Below are 19,941 nucleotides of genomic sequence, written 5' to 3'. Positions count from 1 at the left end.
TTCCTTGTTTACCAGATTTTAATTTTAGGATGTTGCACACATTTTAACAGAACATTATAAACATGGGCTTGGAATGAAGAAACCAACTATTTCACAAGCTGATTGCCTCCTGTAGAATAACTGAAAAAATGAGATTTTGTCTGTTCAAATTATTTTTCTGCTAGAAATAAAACACATATTGTATGATGAATAGTGTAGATCTTGGAAACAATCAACTACATGAAAGATCTTGATGAAAAATAAAAATCAGACCCCTTTGCCTAATCCAGAATTAACATGAATCTGCAAATCAAAGAACTACAGCTACAAATCTACCATCTGTGCTCAGCAGACCTCAGAATAGTCCTTCTGAATCTATGGATTGCTTTAAATAATATTTCACATTTCTTGGATTCACATCATTTTGCAGTTTTCAGGGAATCTGGTGGTACACTGTATCAGCATTCATACAACCTGCACGCAAGGTTAAGTCTGTGAAAACCTCTACAAATGATCACAGTTCAACTGTGCTTAGCAGAAAAGCTCCATGTGGGACAAATTACATTAGTCTCACCTGAAACAATGTCAGATACACCACGGGCATTTAGTGAATCATACTTGTGTGCCTGCTGCCCCTGCCCTACCCACAGGTTCGCTATATAAAAAGCAGTAAAAGCATCATAAGCCAGATTGTAAATACTGTGGTAAAGAATTTAAACTGAGAGAGGGTAGATTTAGGTTAGATATCAGGATGGAAATCTTTACTGTGAGGGTAGTACGGCACAGGAACAAGTTACCCAGGAAAGCTGGATGGCCCCATCTCTGGAAATGTTCAAGGCCAGGCTGGATGGGGCTTTAAGAAGTGGTCTAGTAGAAGCTGTCCTTGCCCATGGCAGGTGGGGGGGATATAGGTGATTTTAAGGTTGCAGTCTAAGTCATGCTATGATTCTTTATATGAACTAGAAAGAAAAAAATAATGAAACACTCTTCTGCTCTTGTTAAGTACAATTTACTTCTGAACAGATTTTTTTTTTTACATTTTGCTTTTTTCTGTAATGGACCAATATAAGAAACATGCTCTTGGAGAATGCATAATCCAAAATCATTCATTTCAGGCTTCTTCAGGCAAAAAATTATCGATCAGCCAGAGAAGATCTATAAACAAGTACCTATCTGTCTAAACAGGCTGGGATCTATCAATTGCAAATGGGACTGTTGCTTGCATCAAGGAAACAGAATACTAGTCTAATGGTTGAAACAATAAAAATTTAATACAATTCATTTAATTAATTTAATTAATAATACTAGTAAAGAAGACAGGAAAAAAAATTTGATGAGTACAACTCAAGGATGGAAAAACAAAAGAGCACAACCAGAAAAGACACGGTAAGGAGTGAGACAGAAAGGACATTGATGATCTTGAGATTAAAGGAGTGAATGTTGCCCTTTACTCTCTGACCAACATGTCTCCAGATGACCAAGATAAGATATATGATACTTGATTTAAAGAACTTCTAAGCAACGATTGCTGCAACACCCATGGAAGCTACAAAAGCAGGTAAAACCTTTGGCAAAAAGAATATATTTTATCTTTCTATTCAAATCACAACCCAAATGTATAAAATCTTAGCAATATCTTTCTTTTCACAAGTGGTCATTTTTTTAACACTTTTAATTATTTTTTGTGCCAAAAGTAATGTCCTCCTAATAAAAAATAAGACAGAAAATATAGTTTTCACTTTCTACTTACATTTCTACTTACATACATCCATTATTGTGATTGTCCAAGGCAAGCAACAACCACTTCTAAATACCAGAGACTTTTTTGACTATTTCTTTATTATTTTGGACATTTTGAATGGCCAAGTTTTTCTCAAAGAATTCCTTTTTGTAGGAAAATGGTCTAACATACTAGTTGGTTGCTCAATTTCTGCAGATACCTAGTTGAATTCTGGGATCATCCTTCACAGAGCTGTTGATACTCTCCTCTAAAAGCCCATTTGACCAGTAAGACTTTGAATAAACATCACAGAGAAATCTTTATCATTAGGTCCAGAAAAAAAAAAATCTATGTGAGGAACATTAGGGAATAAAATTATTCAGAAGACCCTCTATCCTTCAGTAGTGTATAATATATATCATATTCTAAGCATACTTGTATATGCTAACTAGGGAGCATCAGTATTATTATTATCCAAATAAAATACGAAAAGGCTAATGACTGAAAAAACTATCTGAACTTAAATAATATATCAAGTAGAAGTGATCACAATCAGCAAAATAGCTCTGAGTTCAGGCACAAAGCCCACATCCTGTTGGAAAGTATTACTTTATACTGTCCATGTTTATTGTTTAACTCTATTTATGGTAAATACATATTGTGTATGTCAATTATATATTTATTCATATATCACTCTCTCCCTCCATATTTCTGCATGCATATAATATAAAAACATTTTCAGGGGTTTGGATTTTTTTTATCAATTTATCTATGATACCAACTTCCTATCAAAATTAGTGGGAAAAAATGAACCACAAGAAAATCAATCTGCCTCTCCTACTCTCTAATGTCAGGTTAGGGTGCCAGCTGTGTTTTTCAGATCCATGTAACTGAGGAGCATTCAGGACAACTAAGTACTGAACCCAACAGCTGAAATCAGAGCAAACAGCAATAGGCAGAATAAGTTAAACAAAAATGTTAAATTCATTACATTCAATTTGCCCTCATGCAAGACCAAAAATAGGAATTTAAATATGGGGGAATACAAGACATGAAGAAAAACTATGAACTATTTTCCTTATACTAAATGTAAAAGATACTATATATGTCCAACTTGTTTCAAGCTCACAGAATAAATGCTGTAATGAGGTCATATCTGGGCAGCAGAGAAAAGCTGCCAGATTATACTGCTCTGGCTGCCAAATTCCAAGAGAGTTGGAGGTCTCTCACACACGCGTGAGAATATCATTTCCATGGAAACACCTGAGCAACCGCACTCTCATCTTTCCTTTCCCACCATTTTTAAAGTTCTATAGCAGTGTGCCTTATGAAAAAATTAAATTCATTCAATGTAACCAGTTTTATTTTTGTGTTCCTGTAAAACCTGGCCACTGAGGTTGAGAATTTTCTGGTGCCTTTTGGAATATTCACATTAAGAAAAAGAGGGAAAATCCTGCTCCAGTCTCTGGCTAAACCAACTCTTACTACATCAGCACTCATAGAGTTACAGTTTCAAACAATGCAAGTAACACCAATGTAAATCTAGGAAGGAAAAAATAATTATACTAATGGCAGTAACTAACACCAAGAAACTGAGAAACCATGAAAAGACTCAAGTCATTACACAAAGATTTCACCGTCCTCAATATTATGTACTGCAATACAACCAGAAGTCATAATTCAGTAGTCTGAACAGATGTTGTCTTCCATTAATCTGCCTTTTTGAGTCCTATTTTTGGATGTGCTATAGTGACCACAAAAGAAATATGGTAACATTCTGCACAGCACAATTACTGTAATTTGACCAGGTTGTAAGCACATGGACAAACTCTGTCACACTGCAACTGTCACATGCCCCATTTTTTCAGTGAGAAGGAATGAAGAGCACACACTGGCTATGACCATCTGAAATCAACAAAAGGCTTCTCAATGTTGCTTCAAAATACCCAGTATGTATTTTATAGGCTACAGAATAAAAATAAGACAAAATTGTAAAAAATAAAATCAAATTTGTAGCATAAATTCATCAGATCTTACCAGGATAATCATTAAATACTTTCTTACCTGTCTGATGTGTCACTCGCTACTGGATGCTTTACTGCTGAACCATTCTTAATTGAGTCTTGTCTTGTGAGCCCTTGAGACCTGTTTTTGTCCAAAGCTTGTGTGGATATGTCACCTGGTGGTCCCTGGTACTGCGGGTGCTCCTGCAGTTTTGCTTTTTTCTCTTGCGGTGCTTCCTCGTTCCTCAGAGCTCTGCTTCCCTCTTGGTCCGGCTGCTGCGGGGCGTGTGACCCGCTGTTATAGAACCAGGCTCCCGACTTCGTGAGGATTTCTTGTTGTTTTCGGCACAAGTTACATACCCACATTACCTGTGCAGACACATTTAAATTTAAAATCCATTAGCTTGTAAACACTCTCTACGTTTCCAGCAAGCACACATCAACTGACTGTTAACATTTCCAAAAGTAAAAAGGCTACAGTTTTAATTATATTAAAATTACAATAACTTAGCTACACTATAATAAAGTATGTCTGTACAACCTTGGAGTAACTGGTTTTGGAAAAAAATAATTTTAGGGGTTTTTTTTATTATTTGAAATACAAAGAACAGATAGTAGCAATATAAATTAAAAGGTTCTAATACTGAGGTTCCAATGGTAATAAATGCAAGCTTTGAAAATTAACACTATAATTTGAGATGAAAGAAAACATTATTTAAAAAATCATTGAACTTTTAATCCATTTTAATTCTTCCACTAAGAGTAAGGAACTTTAGAAAAGGTCACCTGCTGTTGCAAGCAAGTCATTTTATAATGCTCAAAAATGCTTTGCTAATTTTCTTCCATGGTGCTCCATAGCCAATGCTTACTGGAAGATGATGACTTCAGGAAGTGACTTCAATTTCATAGCAATTTTAACTTAAAGCTGTTTTTCAACTAAAATAACACAATGTATAAGGTGGTGTTTCTTTCCACTTCACACGCACAATTTAGCTTGCATTATATGCTCCTCTGTGCACTCCCTTGCCATTTAATGGTGCTGGTATGCCCATCCTAGTAAACTTCCTTCTTATCTTTTTATAGGGCTGTTATCATTTATGAGAACTCATGTCTGCTTATATCAACAATAGAGGAAAAACCACCAAAGCCCTGAGGGCAAAAAAGAGAGGCTCCCCAAGAAGCAGTTTGCTCTCTGAGGTACATTTGATGTCCTTAGAGGACATACAAAGGACAAAACTGTGTATGCTTCAGGCCTGGACGTAATTCAAATACATATTTAAGAACAGGTCTGTTTTACCATTGCTAATTAAGCTAGAAAGTACATGAGAAAGCAGCAAAGTGGAATTTCAGAACCCAAGACAGAAGTATTTTCTCCCTCTTTAATCAATAGTAATTAAAAGGCTTTAATATTTCTGCTAGGTCTGTACACAGCTGAAAGAAGTTTTAACCTTTCCATGTATGTGTTAGAGCAATGAAAGGACCAGATGTGATACAATTATGCAAGTATACAAATATATAACAACTTCAGTTAAAATGAGATAAAATCCCCCAAAGCCCTCATTTGTTATTTTCACTTCTTTTAGTAGATGTTAAAATATCACAAAAGCTAGATATTACAGTGAAAACACTTGGGCAACTTCTTCCTTGGCTGACAGTCAAAATTTTCTCCCCAGACAACGGACATTTTCACATTACCCTTTGTATCCATTATTTAAAATAAAAATTTCTCTTTTTTAAATATACAACGCTGAAAAGAAGTATTCCAAATTTGGATGATCAGTATTATTCTACTGTACCCAACAGAATAAAAGTTCTCCCTGAATTTGTATGATTTCCTCTAAAAGTAGAATCAGGAAGAGTACTCCTAACCTAACTTGATTCCTGAAAAGTTTATTTAGGGTATTTCAGATTTAAAAAAAAACATTTAAAAAAATTTAAAAAAAAATAAAAACATGATTTAAAATGCAGAGATGTAAGAATTTTGCAGATTTTTTTTTCTTCTTTTCTAGGCGCGTTTAATGATAATTACAAGACACACTTCTGATGAAGCCTGACATAACTTCCACTTCCAACATAACTTCAACATGCAGGATTTTCAAAGTGTTGACCCTAACACAATTTTAGCTTTAAATAATCATACACTGTGAGAAGAATGGGAAGTGTCACATAGACAAAAATGTTTGTGCTTTCAGTGAGTACAAAAATTACAAGCCCTCAAATAGCAATGGACAAAATTGCCTTCCTCATCTTATTGCAGCATGTAGAAGCATTCTCACAATTTAAAAAATGCTGGTAATTTATAGTGCAGACCTCTCAATTAAATACAGACATGCTGTAAGATGGTGTCAGCAGAGCACAGACGGCACAGTGGTGTGTTCCTGGACAGGGTTTCTCCTCCTGCCCCGGGTGCCTGGGACACAGTGCCCAGCAGCTCACACACATGCAGAGCAGCTCTGTCCCTGCCAAGCCCCTGCCAGGCCAGAGCGATTGCTGGGACTGTGACAGCAGCACTGCAGAGAAGCAAAGGCCACACGAGTGGACCGCATGCTCAAGAGAAGCATGTTGGAAAACCTGGGAGGACTATTATTTAAAAAAACTATTTTAAAAAATTAATAATTAATTTAATAATTTTATATTATATATAATAATAATAAAGGACTAACCCCTCACATCAGAAATCTGCAGTCCAGGGTAGGCACACTATCTACTTCACACATTTGCAACTCTCCTAAACACCCTCCTAAAAAAGCAATCGTGAACACATTTTGTACACAAAAATCAGTGTTGAAATTTGGGGGGTGTCAATCTTCCACACAAGAACACTGCCAATTTGAAAAGGAAAATATGGGAAAAATATCTCCTGTCCAACGTTTGGTGCTAGCTCAAAACCAGCATCTCAGGTGCTATTGGCACTGGATGGGGATGTTCTTTTCCATTGGAAAGGCTGAAACTCCACCTAGTGCATAGATGAGGCATTGCTCAAGCTCAGTTCAAATCAGCTTCTCATTGCTGAAAAGAATGCACTAAACATACCTGACATTTTCACATTATCCCTTGTGTCCATTACTTCAAATAAAAATTTCTCTTTAATATACAAGGCTGAAAAGAAGTATTCCAAATTTGGATTAGACAGGTTTACCTTAAACCTTCCATCTGCTTTCCATTCTCAAAGGTTAGTTCTACACAGTGAACTAATAACTTCCAACTCATTTTTGATTTCTTCACTATTTTTGGCAAGATTATTCATAATATGCTCCCACTTCTAACACTGCCCAGCAGCTTTCATCACATATTATTAACACTTATTGTTACATGGGCCCATAAAACAAACCTACAGTAATCAGCCATTTCACATCTACATATCAGAAATAAATAATGCACAAAGAATCACTTCCTTGTATTGCCCTAAAAAAGACCCTAAAATTTTTTGTTCTTAGGTAAAATTATTCAAAACATATTTGACATAGCACTTTAACTTCAATAAATGGGAAATAGATTTATCAAGAAATTATATCTGCAGCTATTTCAAGTGAAAATTAAACACACCCTAAAATTTTTTGTTCTTAGGTAAAATTATTCAAAACATATTTGACATAGCACTTTAACTTCAATAAATGGGAAATAGATTTATCAAGAAATTATATCTGCAGATATTTCAAGCGAAAACTAAACACAATAAAAGATATAGTATGACATTGATTTCAGTATTTTCAGATGGATTGTGTGAAAAGACAGCTACCTTAAAAAACATCACTGTTCCTGTAAGTACAGTTATAGACACTAAATCCTGAGAAGAAAATGGAAACCTTATTTTATTTAAGATGAGATTAAAAGGCTCGGTATATTTGATTATGCATAAGTTTGAGTTTGATAGGTTTGACACTACACCCTAAGAAATAATTACACCAAATCCTCATCAGCCTTTAGAACATTACTTCAAATTACAGGTGTGCTGAGGTGAAAAATTGTAGTGCAAGGCTGGCACAGTATTTCACCAAATCTATTAGAGTTAACCTGCTTAGCAGAAACATCTAATATATATTAGCATTATATTAACTGCTGTATTTGCTGCTGGTAGTCCTAAGCAAATTTCATATGTTTTTGTTGGGTTTTTTTGGATCTCATATTTCACGTAGGATACAATTCTTTAAAAATTATACAAAGTAACAAGACTACAGCACTGAAAGGAAGAAAGACACAAGAGGAAGAGTAGGAAAACTACTTGGGTCATCAAGGTAATTAATCATGATTACAAACACATTACTACTAGTCTTTTTTTTTCCCCCTGATTTGTCACTGGTACAAAACTTCATTACATCACGGAGCAGTGCAATGTTTGAAGCCACCCTGTACTAAGGAAGTTTCTTCAGGAATGTAGTATATCTCTGTATTAGCCACTATGTTGATGACAGGTTCCCAGAATCATTAGGGTTGGAAGGGACCCCTGGAGATCATCCAGTCCAACCCCTCTGCCAAGGCAGGGTCATCCGGAGCAGGTGACACAGGAACGTGTCCGGGTGGGTTTGGAATGTCTCCAGAGAGGGAACGACATCTCTGGGCAACCCATTCCAGTGCTCTGCCACCCTCAATGTTAATAAGCTCTTCCTCATGCTGAGGTGGAACTTCTTGTATTTTAGTTTGTGGCTGTTGCTCCTTATCCTGCCCCTGGGTACCACCCAAAATAGTCCACATGCCAATGTGGAACAGACACTGCCAGACCAGCACTGCCACAAAGTAACGTGAGTCACCCTCCTCTGTGCACTCACAAAACTACAATTTACTGCAGCAAATCTGTCCTTCAGGGAATACAGACCCAGTACACAGACACTGCCAGACCAGCACTGCCACAAAGTAACGTGAGTCACCCTCCTCTGTGCACTCACAAAACTACAATTTACTGCAGCAAATCTGTCCTTCTTCAGGGAATACAAACCCAGTACCGTAGGGGTCAATGGTATCTTCCTTACCTCCAGTCCCCGTTTCTGCTAATCTCTCCTCATTTTGTCTATTTGAAATGTAACATTGTTTCCAAGGAACTATAATTTTAATTTTTCTAATTTATAGTTTTAATAAGTGAGTGTCTTAAGTGAAGATTTGGGACTGTGAGGATCCCTTTGAACATCATCTCTCCAGAAATGAAATGGAATTGGTTTTTTGGTTATTGGAGTTTTTTCAGAATACACTAAGATCTCCCAAAATTTTTCAGTAAAATAACAACATTATTAGTTGTCCCTGTCAGAAGTAAAACTTTTTAGTACCCTACTTATTACTTAGAACTCAATCTTCCTCAAATCTGACTGGAAGACTGGAAGAAGTTAGCTAAAACATGCAATCTTATCTTGGTTCTATACAGTACCAAAACCTGTCTCATGTTTGCATTAAAAACACAGTAGTTCCCTTTTGCTCGCCCCACCTGAAGCCTGTGTTCTCTCTTACAGCCAGCAGTACTGATTTCCATTACTCCTGAGGGAAAATTTGTGCTGTTTTCTGTAAGGTGCTTCCTTTAAAAATTTCTGGGTTGACATTCCTTTTTAATGGAAGTGTCTATGACTGTGGAAGACTTATATACAGCATGTGCTATCCATAGCCAACATTCATATTTTTGGAAAACACAGAGCCTTCTGCAATGTCTGCACCATCTCTCTACAGAGACATAATTCTAGAGGTTTGGGTCCAGAATACAGATGCATCTTTTTCAGCTGCTAAGATTTATTTTAAAGACACAAAATCATTTTTTTGGAGTTATTGGAATAAATCTTTATGCTCCAACACTGTAAGCAGCAGAGTCTGGTTATAACTTCAATGAAACAGAAAATCTTCCACTTCATTTTACTGTTCTGACTGTACAGACAAGTCCCTTTTCATTTCCTCCTGTTACATTAACGCATTTAATCAGTGAAGTACATTACATGTGCAAAGTTAATCTCTGAATTTGTGACTTTTATCAAAGTTGATAAAGATTACCTGTTTTTTCAATATTTTGCTGTGCCACTAGTCTGTGCTATGGTACTGACTTTCATGCTACAATCAGTTTGACTGAATGTCAAAACTTCTAGAATATTTATTTGCCTTATATGTGTAATGACAAATTAATATCTATACCCCAAAATTGTATTAAATTTCACAAGAATTCCAATACCAGCTAAGAAAAGTGGGAACGTTTATAATACTGGTATGAGACAAGCACCTCTAAATATATTTTAAGGGATATGTGTATTTGCACTAGAAAAATTCTTTTTGGGGAAAAAGTGATTATATTTGCTCTTGACTTTGTAGGGAATATATGAAAAGCTATAATGGCCATAAAGAACCACGTCAGAGTGAAATAAGTGTATCACTTCTTGTGCATGCATGTGATACAATATATATTTACATGACACTACCTTTCAAGTAGAAGAGAAAATTATGTGACTACAATTTTTGAAAGGTACACTCTTTTGTACTAATGGTGACCTTACCCTAATGGACAGCGAATCTCTTTTGTATCACTCTTTTACCATCCTTAAGACATACACCAGTAATTTTGTTCATACATTTTTTCAACCCCTCTACATGCACAGTAGGACTAGAAACTGTTAGAAAACTAACCTAGCTTTGTTAATAAGCCAAAGCACATCCTTCCTAAAATATATTCTATGTATATGTATATTAATATATTATATGTATAAAATGAAGACATTAATGTATAAAATATCCGATACTCTGTAAGATCTGTAAAGGTAGTAATTTGGGGTTTTTATTATGGCACAGGCACAACTCAAAACTGTCCAGCCCATGCCAACGAAGACAGTGCAAAATTCCTACACAGCGCCATATTGATCATACTTAGCTCCTTCATGAGCTTTCATGACTTCATGAAGAACTAGAATGGTGTGCAGACTTCCATTGGGGAAAAAGGCTATTGTGACATGGGGTGTGCTTTGGACATAGTACAAATTGGTCAGTATTATGTCTGAACAAAAACAGCTGCACTCCTTCCAAAACGGAATCCATAAACCCAGACAGTACTCCAGAGGGCCATGAGGGGTTATTAAATAAGTGCACTGGGTTTGGCATGAAATAAACCTGCTCTACGTGAACAGAGTTTACAATATGGTTCATAAAGAATGTCTTTAACCTTGGAAATTTGAATGATTACTTAATACACTGAGAATGTACGGCTGACCAAGGTACTTGTTTAACAAACTTTCAGATTTGTAACAGTCTCAGAAAGGCAAAAGAGCTGAGTACACAGTTCCTGCTGTTTTCTTAGGAAACTTAAGCTCATTAAGTATACTGGATAGGAAGAAACCTCATGGATTACTTCCAGTTGAGTGCTGTTTCAAAAAAAAATTCTGTTTTCAAACTTCATAATATAATAAACATTCTTAAAATTAACTATAAATGATAAACCCAAAATCTGTCCAAATGCTTTTCCATGTCCTACAGCTATAATGGAAAGAATGCCTGTTGCCATCTTATTGCAAAGGTTTCATACCTTCTCAGTGATATCTCATGGGCAGCTCCTCACAGCACTGCCTCTTTCTTCTTGCCAGCACAGCCAACAAACTCCATCTCACCTCTCAACCAGCCAACCTGTCCTTTTACAATACCCCTCCTAACTGGATCCAGCTGTGGCCTATTAAGGGCAGGCTTGTTCTTGATGCTTGATAATTGGCAAAGCTGTAACTCCTTAGGGGTGAGATTACCTTCACCACTATTTCTATTCTCCTACATTCTATCTATCCACAAATGCCTTTCAATTTCCAGTGCTCATGTATTCCAAACTAGTTTATTGCTATTTATTCTTGCACCAGTATTGTCATTAAGTGTAAATATCTCCTTTCTCTCCTCAGTGTTTGCTGCCTGATGTTTGTACAGTGACCAATCACATACCCTCTCCTTTCATTTTTCAAGACCAAATAGATTTTGCTCTTTAGATTATGCCTATACTAGGAAGACATAACACTGTCACAGGGCCAGGTGCTGGCCCAGGATTCCTGCTAATTCTTATGCTTCCTGGCACAGCCAGGCCTTTGCTAACCAGCATCTCCCAGACCATGCCAGCACACAGTGCAGGAGAACAGCACGGAGCAAAAACTGCTCCTAATAAGCAGCTTGGACTCAGTTACCCTGCTATGGAAAGCAGAATTCAGGACTCCTGATCAAGACTGAGCCACACAGGAGTCTCTGGTTTGCAGTTCAGAGAAGAAAGCCCTATTAGTTCTTAAATTCCTGATTTTACACTTAGTGGTGTTTTATTGCACTCATTTTCACTATGGGAGTTCAGAAGGTCATCCGGTTCTCTATTGTGCAGTATCCCATTGCTCCCCTGTGCTGATAAGTATCCAACTTTTTGTAATGTATTTAATTACAGCTTTCTTGTTCTCTATGCCAAAGCCACGAGTGACAATATTAAAGGTCTTCCCCCGTACTAAGGCTGGAGGAACTCATGTAGGAAGTTGATTACAGCTTTCCCCTCTTTTTCTTTATTCAATTAATCCTCATTGTTTCAGTTTAACCAGTAATTTCTGTTAGTCTTCTATAATTTAAGCTTCTGCAAAGAAGTCAGGTTTGTTTTTTACACTAACCCTTAGCCATCCATCCCTGCGCAAAAACAAGTTACTTAACTCCTCTGTCCAATTGGCTTTGCCAATTTGTTCCCTTAATGCCTCAAAAAATCATTTTCTCCATAAAGACTACTGTCAGAGCAACTTTACTCATTAGAAATTAGGATTAGAAATTTGTGATGGAGAAAGGGCAAATTTTTTTGGTAAAAAATACAAACTGCCAATTATGGTTGCAATAAGAAAATACAAATAGGCATTAGAACACTAATTTTCAAAATTTTTCTAGCAAAGTGAATGATATTAACAGCTTTTACACAAATATTGAATGTCTGAAAATATTAAGGGGTTTTTAAAATAAAATATTATTACAATATTTTCTTAAATATTTTAATAAAAATAAATTATTATGAGCTCTTATTATACAAAATACTCGTTTTCCACCAAATTTGGGACATAGGAAACAATCTAAATTACATTTCCAAGTTGTTTTATTTTACCAAGCCTTTTGCTCTCAAAGGAAATGTTAAATAATATTCAAGTATCATAAAGTGATTCATTCTGAAACTTTTGTTTCCTAAAATCCTCAATTAGATGTTATTTACGCCTCTTTGTGTTCAAAAAATCTGTACTAATGTCACAGCTTCATTAAGGGACCAGCTAATAAAAATAACAAATTATCTACAGCCCAGAGGTGCTGAGCATAGTTGTTAATTAACACATGTAAACTGTCTGAAGAAGAATGGCACTAAGTGTTCACAAGTTATTTATAAATATAAGACACAATATCAACATCAACAGAGGACCAAAAGAGAGGAAATGTGACTGGACCACAATAAGCCTGGGGTCTGTACGCAGATGGCACTAAATTGAAATCAACAGAATTACACCATTTACATCATCTGTGTCATCATTCATTACTGAAATTGTCTGAGAAAAATGAAAGATTCAACTCTAATGAAGTGTAACATAACGGTAATAGAAAAATTGAGATGCTTATCATGCAGTTCCTGCTGTATCGACTCCCACATAAGCTTTCTTCAACTTTACATGAACTTGCTGCCTGGGCTCTAACAATGTAGTCACAGCAGCACAGCTCTCAGACAAAATGTAAAACATATAGAATCATAGAATATGTTGAGTTGGAAGGGATCCAGAAGGAGCACGGACTCCAACTGCCTGCTCCTCAAAGGACTGCCTACAACCAAATAATATCACTATGAGCATTATAGTGATACAGACTTGGTGCCACGTCCCGTGTTCTGGGGAGACTGTTCCACTGAACAATCCCCCTCTGGCTGGAGAGCCATTTCCTAAAGTCCAATCTGAAGCTCCCCAGCCCACCTCCCTGTGCCTGCGAGGAAGCCACAGACTGCAGTGAGGTGACCCTTCTGCCTTCTCTACTCCAACCAGGACAACCCAAGTGACCTCAGCCACTACTCATAAGTCTTGCCCTTGAGAATTTTCACCACTTTAATCTCTTCCCCTGGATTCACTCTAACAGTCTGATGTCCTTTGTACACTGTGGTACCCCAAACTGCACACAGCACTCTGGGAGGCCACACCAGCTATGGTATGGTGGGACAATCACCTCCCTGCACCATTCTCACTGCTGTTCTATCCAGCCTGGAAACCTACGCCGAGCTGCATGCAACAACAGCTGCATGTCTTATGGCTGCAATAGATGCAGTCATAGCTAACCTGACAGAACAGCAAGAAAATCTAGCACTTTTTAAAAATTATATCTAAGTCACAATGTTTGTTTCATTTAATTTCATAGAATAGACTAAGGGTAAAAAAGAAACAGACTTAGTGACACCTTACATAGTCATGCATATCCACTTATCAATATGCTGGAGAGAACAACTGTATTTAACAAAAATACAGAAAAAAAGAATAATGAAATAAAGCTCTTTTTCTCTTTTTTTAGTCCAATGTCAAATAGTCCCCTGTGTTAGGAAGCAAATATGATTAACTGCCTATACTTCTACTTTATATATATTTATATGTTTATGTACTTCTGTAATTACTTCATACTTTAAAATAGCTACAAATTCCACAAATGCAAGTCCTTCAGCTACTTCAGCAGTGGCAGCTTGGTGAATGCTTCCCCTTCTCTGCTAGTATAAATTAGCAGGCTTTGAAAGCATTATTACTGAGAATTATCACCTTCCCTAAACTTAGTTCTATTTCAAATTCACTCAGATAATTGCATCTACAGTTTAATGACCACTTCCTGCTTTATAGTTCTTTTGTATCATTCCCTCTGGTAGGAAAAGTTAAATACATCATGATAGAACTCTTCATGTACATATTCTGTGTATGTGAACTGACACTCCAAAGGAGTCATACTTTAATAAGTTCCTGTTCTTCCAAACTCTTAGTATGAGAATACAGATGGAGCAAGAACAGCAAAAGAGTCATGGACAAAGTGTCTTGAACATCAATCACTGAATTTCTCTTCAGAAAACAACCCACAATACAACTGCAATTTGCAGCTAACAACTAAGTAACAGACTTTTCAAAGAATATTACTGAATTATAAAAATAATTTTGTCCTGAAAAACTTTGCATCAGTATTTGAAGCACTCACAACAATAAAAGGCTGGAAACTATGTCTATGCCTTAGAAAGGACATGGAATTCGCCTTAAAAAAACCATGTTGTTTGTTGGGAATTCTTTCTAAACAGGTTGTGTAGTCTTACGTTCCAACTCACAGCTGGAAGCTCCTATCAATTTACCCTAAACCACTGAATCTTACTATTGACACATCTCCCTGTGGCTTCTGCTTCTCCCTTCATTTTTTCAATATTCACTACAGACAATGTCGAAGGAAGCAAGTTAGCTCTGTGAAGACACCACATGCAGCCTATAAAAATAGGCTAGACTAAATGTTTGAGGCTTTAGAAAGAGAAGTGGTTAAACAGGCACTTTTGTTGAGATTAAATCCTGACACAATGGTTTCTTTATGCAAGAATTTTTAATCTCCTCAGAAGGTTAAGTTATATGTGTTTGAACTCTCAGTTCTGGACCAGACCTAACCCACATTTTTGTCCATGCAAAGTGAAGATGGTGGTCTGCTTCTCTCTGATGAAGCCCTCTGCCTCTTCCCTAGCTGCTAAGTGTGAGTTGTAACTGGTGGCACATCCTCCTTTGAGTAAGGGCTTCTCACAGCAGGCAGCCATTCGCTGATGTGGGGCACGAACAAACCCTTACCTGAGATGGTATCAGAATCCCATTCATAATACTAAATACATCTACAGCATTTTTTTAAGGTTATGGTCCAACAAAGTTACAGAAGTCTAACATTCTAGGATCATAGATATTCAAGTTCAAAGTCTTTTATAAATAGCCACTTAAACACATGAATGAGCTATAAAACAAAAACAACCATATTAATCTAGAAGGACTCTGGAAACACAAATTACTCTTTTGCAACATAGTCAATATTTATAAAGCACTTTCTCTTGAATAAAATATAGCTTTTTAGACATTTTTAATGAGTACATGAAATTGGCGTCTGAATCTATATGCTGATTTTGAACTAATTTTCACTTTTTGCTATACAACAATGTTAAGAACAATGTAAACAATTATGCTCCTCCCAAGTTCCTGAGGCCAGACATTCACTACACACAAAGTTTTCTTTGGCCACTCACAATGATATCAATAAAAAATAGAAGTCAAACAAGGATTAGATAAAACTAAAAAATAATTTGAAGCAAAGTAGGAGGAATTTACTTCACATCTACAAAGCAAAAACCAATTTGTTACAAAATATGTAATCATCACGGTATTATAATCTAAAAATTAACTAATATTTAATGCAAGGACACTAGGCAATTGCACACATTGGGAGAAATAGGCATTTGAATCCCATCTTCAATGTAGAGATTAAACTATTCTAATCCCTTAGAAAGATCTCATACTTTGTCTACCTAAAACAGTAAGAAATCCAAATAGTTAACAGTAATAAATATCATCTTTCATAATCACATGACCAAGTATCTGAGAGCAAGAACACCTTAATTAAACAGGTCATGACTCTGAAGTTATGTAGCAATTACACTGAAACTGAAAGATGAAACAGGTTAAATGAACACTAGTGATTAACACTGACCAACTTGAAACATTTAAAGATAAATGGAAGGTATATGTATCGATAGGGAAAAAAATTACTCAGATTCCCACTTAATAAAGATACATCTGGATTCTATCAGTATTGTAGGGATTTATTTTGTGAAAGTATATTATCCCCCATGTCAAAGAGAAATCCTTTTAATATATATTTGGTTTACAAACCTTTGGTATTTTATTTCTTGAAGATCTAAAATGCTAAAAAGGGCTTGTGAACTACATGAAACTAATTCTCAAAAAGCCACAAACAGTAAAATATATAAATTGACCAAAATTGAATTAGCTACCTGAAATCCAGGCTTTTCTGTAGATCTTCTTGATGCTGAACGATGGCATCTTTATAATAATTCAAACCAAGGAAGTTTTAATTTTTGAATACCCTGTTTATAGTTCACAGGTGACATCTTGTTTTAACACAGGATTTTTCACATTTATTTAAATTTTTCCTTGAATGCACTGAAGTTCAATATCTGCTAAAACTGTGCACATAAGTGCACTCATACTAAGCTGAATAACTGTCTTGTCTGTGCATACATTTCATATATCAACAGATGCTGGCCATGCAAATTCCATTTTCCACACAGCAGATCTAAAGAGCAAACAGATATTAACCCAGATGCAAGGCCTTTTCCATTTAATTCCTCAACCTACCACTAAGCTGTTCCTTGAAGGCACTAGCTAAACAAAGCTCTAAGTAAACAGTTGAGGGGGAGGGAAAAAGCACCTTGGGAGGTTTGCTGCTTTACTCTATTACTAGGAATGTCTTCATTATTTATATATATAGGCACTGGTTTCCAGCCACTGAAGCTGAATCTAGATAATTAAACATTTATACCATCCCCTGCTGTGCCATAATGTCTAACTGTGTCCAAAGAGTCCTAGGTGTGCTGTTACACGCCTGGGACTGAAATGAGGAATTTGCTGAGCTACCTTTGATAAAGGTCTACACTTGGAACTTAATAGCACATGGTAATGTTTCTGAATATTGCAACAGGTGGCAAATAAAACTTACTGCTCAAGAAATGTCTTATCTTCTGGTTCCAGAATTGCTATTTGTAATTGCTCTTGCTCTATTCATTTGAACAAAAGTGAAAATTCATTGATGCGCTATAGTTTTTATCATTATAGCAATGTTTCCATACATATTTTAAGACAAGATTATTTTAGGATAGCTTGAAGAAGAATTTCAATGAAAAATTAAGCTATTTTGAATAATTTGAAGTTAAAAGATAAAATTCTATTGCTACCAGGATGGGAAAAACAGCTCACTGAAAAACAGCAAAACAAAAACAGATCACTCTAATTTTCAGCAGACTCTCTCTATATCACCTCTAGTGCTTTTCAGAAATTCAGTACATCTAAAACCAAATCAGCCACTTCTAATTTCTGTACTGTAAAATTACACCACCATAGTGTATATATAAAGGACCAGGTTTATAGGAAGGACTAGTGTCTTTTACACTGACTATAGTGGGTGAAAAAAAAATTATACAAGGTTTTGGGCATTTAAATCCTTGCTCATCTAATACAGAAGTACAAATTTGACTGTAAAAAGCATTTCAGACTCACTCATAGTCAGTTTTTCTGTATTTACTTCTGTTCTTAAGCAAGAAACATATCTGAGTGTAGAGCACAGAGCATAGATAATGCATAATCCTTGCATGGATCTAAAACCCCATGGTAGCCATTCGATTGAAATAGCTAAGACCATTTTAAAGCTACATCATGGGAAGCAGTTGTTTTATTTTTATTTTCAAATTAAATTTCAAGCAGAAGCTGGAAAAGGAAACTGGCAGTTCCTAGGAAGTAATTTCCTTTTCCTGAACACTGTGGAGGGTAAGCCAATGATCTCTGCATGAGAAAATAGGGCAGTGGGCATTGCAGAGAAGGCAAAGAAAAGAGGGGGAAAAAAGAATAAAATAAAAAATTAAATCCCCCAACATCTCCAACTCAAAGAAGTTAATGTAAAGTTGGACTATGGACTACAATGTAGTGTAATCTCCCTGTTCTGAGTGTGATGGCCAACCAACAGCATATTTTGGTATGACAGTAAGGCCCTAAAAGTTAGCAACACACGAGATCTAATTCAGAGAAAACATCTGTATGCCAATTTAACCATTAGTAGGAGGTATTTACTATGTATAGTCTTCACCAGGATTTCAGACAAGTTTGTCTGCTACTTGCAGATTTAAAAACCTATGTATACTGACTACATTCTATCATGTCACATCATGACAGTTCTAAAAACACTGAAAATAAAGCTGGATAACATTTTTTGAGTAGAGGACGTGTCTTGATTGTAGGATAATTTTGACAGGCAAAAGGAGAACCTAGTTTTGAAATATGTTCAGCGATCCAATTTCAACCAAGAAGTTTGTTCACCTTCTGCTACTGGAGGTGTTTTCCATCAGTGATCAAGGAAACAAGAGTGCAGTCTGAATGCAGTAAGATAAAGGAGAGCAACTTAGACAAATGGATATGTGAGAAACAGGATCAGAGAACAGGCTGGGCCCAAGTGGATTCAGGAAGATCTAAGTTGCCAACTCTCTGAATGACTTTTAGAGATCCCAATCTGAAATACAATACTCAAGAGCTGAGGAAAATGATTAAGCTTCCCACAACATCAGAAAACAATCCTATGTAATAGCTGGTACAGGAGACTTTTGTCAGAGGTATTCTAAGTCTGGGAAATATTCTATAGTTTTTGTGAGTCTCTTACTAAAAAATTTATTTTTTTTCCAAATTTCAGTGATCTGGAAATTAACGTATTTATTTTTAAAAAGATACACAGGCGATGAAAATCTTGATGAGACTCTGAGTCTGTTTCTTCAAAAGACTCAAAATCAGTTTGAGTCAAGTGCCAAGAACAGGGCAAGGTTTCCCCAAACAGATATTTTCCAGTAGCAAGAAGGCAGAGGTAGGTGAAGCAAACTATGGCTTCTACAAATATTTCTCACATTTGTTCAATTCCAGATGAGAAAGTTCTCAGGTGCTGTGGAGGTACAGACCTACAACACTGATGGCTTAGAAATAATACTGAGCTTGGTAGGGCCCACGACCTCCAGAATGGCAGAAGTAAAATGAGAAAAACTTTCTCTCTTTTTTAACAGTGACATTTTCCCAAAAGTGACAGAAAACATTATCATTCTCACCTAAGTCTCTCCTGACTGGAATAACAATGATTATTGGTTGGAACACGGTGAAGTAAAACTGGGGAATAGGAAGTTTTAACTGCAGAAAGATAAAGGGATAAAGAATGATGCCCTATGACAATTGCTTTTTTATCCTTTGTACTGTAATTTTATATAGAATTGTTTTAGGGAAAAAATGTTTTTAGGACTGGTGGAGGTTTCAGAATAGACTTTTAAATGCAAGCTATTTTTCTGTGTCTTAAGTATTTCAAAATGAATAACATTAGAACGGTAGAAGACTTACTTCAAAAAAAATGCCCAAATATTTTATTTCCTTGCACAGGAAATACAGACAGAACAAAAAGCAAGTTCCCTTGCATTCTTCCTCAGGTTTATCCCGTACGAAATTATAAACAGTTTTGGTG

General features: G+C 36.1%; 1 protein-coding gene across 44 annotated transcripts in view; it reads right to left on the bottom strand.

Annotated features, from left to right (window-relative positions):
* The window catches only part of RIMS2 (regulating synaptic membrane exocytosis 2), a 453,673-nt gene that overhangs the window by 335,135 nt on the left and 98,597 nt on the right, over positions 1-19,941 (bottom strand). For all 44 annotated transcript variants that reach the window (XM_039706150.1, XM_039706103.1, XM_039706156.1 and 41 more), the window contains one exon: positions 3,764-4,071. In XM_039706150.1, the coding sequence (XP_039562084.1) occupies positions 3,764-4,071 (308 nt within the window). The remainder of the gene's footprint in view (positions 1-3,763; positions 4,072-19,941) is intronic.

This window comes from Passer montanus, unplaced genomic scaffold, assembly GCF_014805655.1.
Source record: "Passer montanus isolate IOZ18808 unplaced genomic scaffold, ASM1480565v1 scaffold19, whole genome shotgun sequence".
Taxonomy (NCBI): Eukaryota; Metazoa; Chordata; class Aves; order Passeriformes; family Passeridae; genus Passer; species Passer montanus.
Note: the sequence above shows the minus strand (reverse complement) of the source record. Positions and strands in the feature narration are given on the sequence as shown.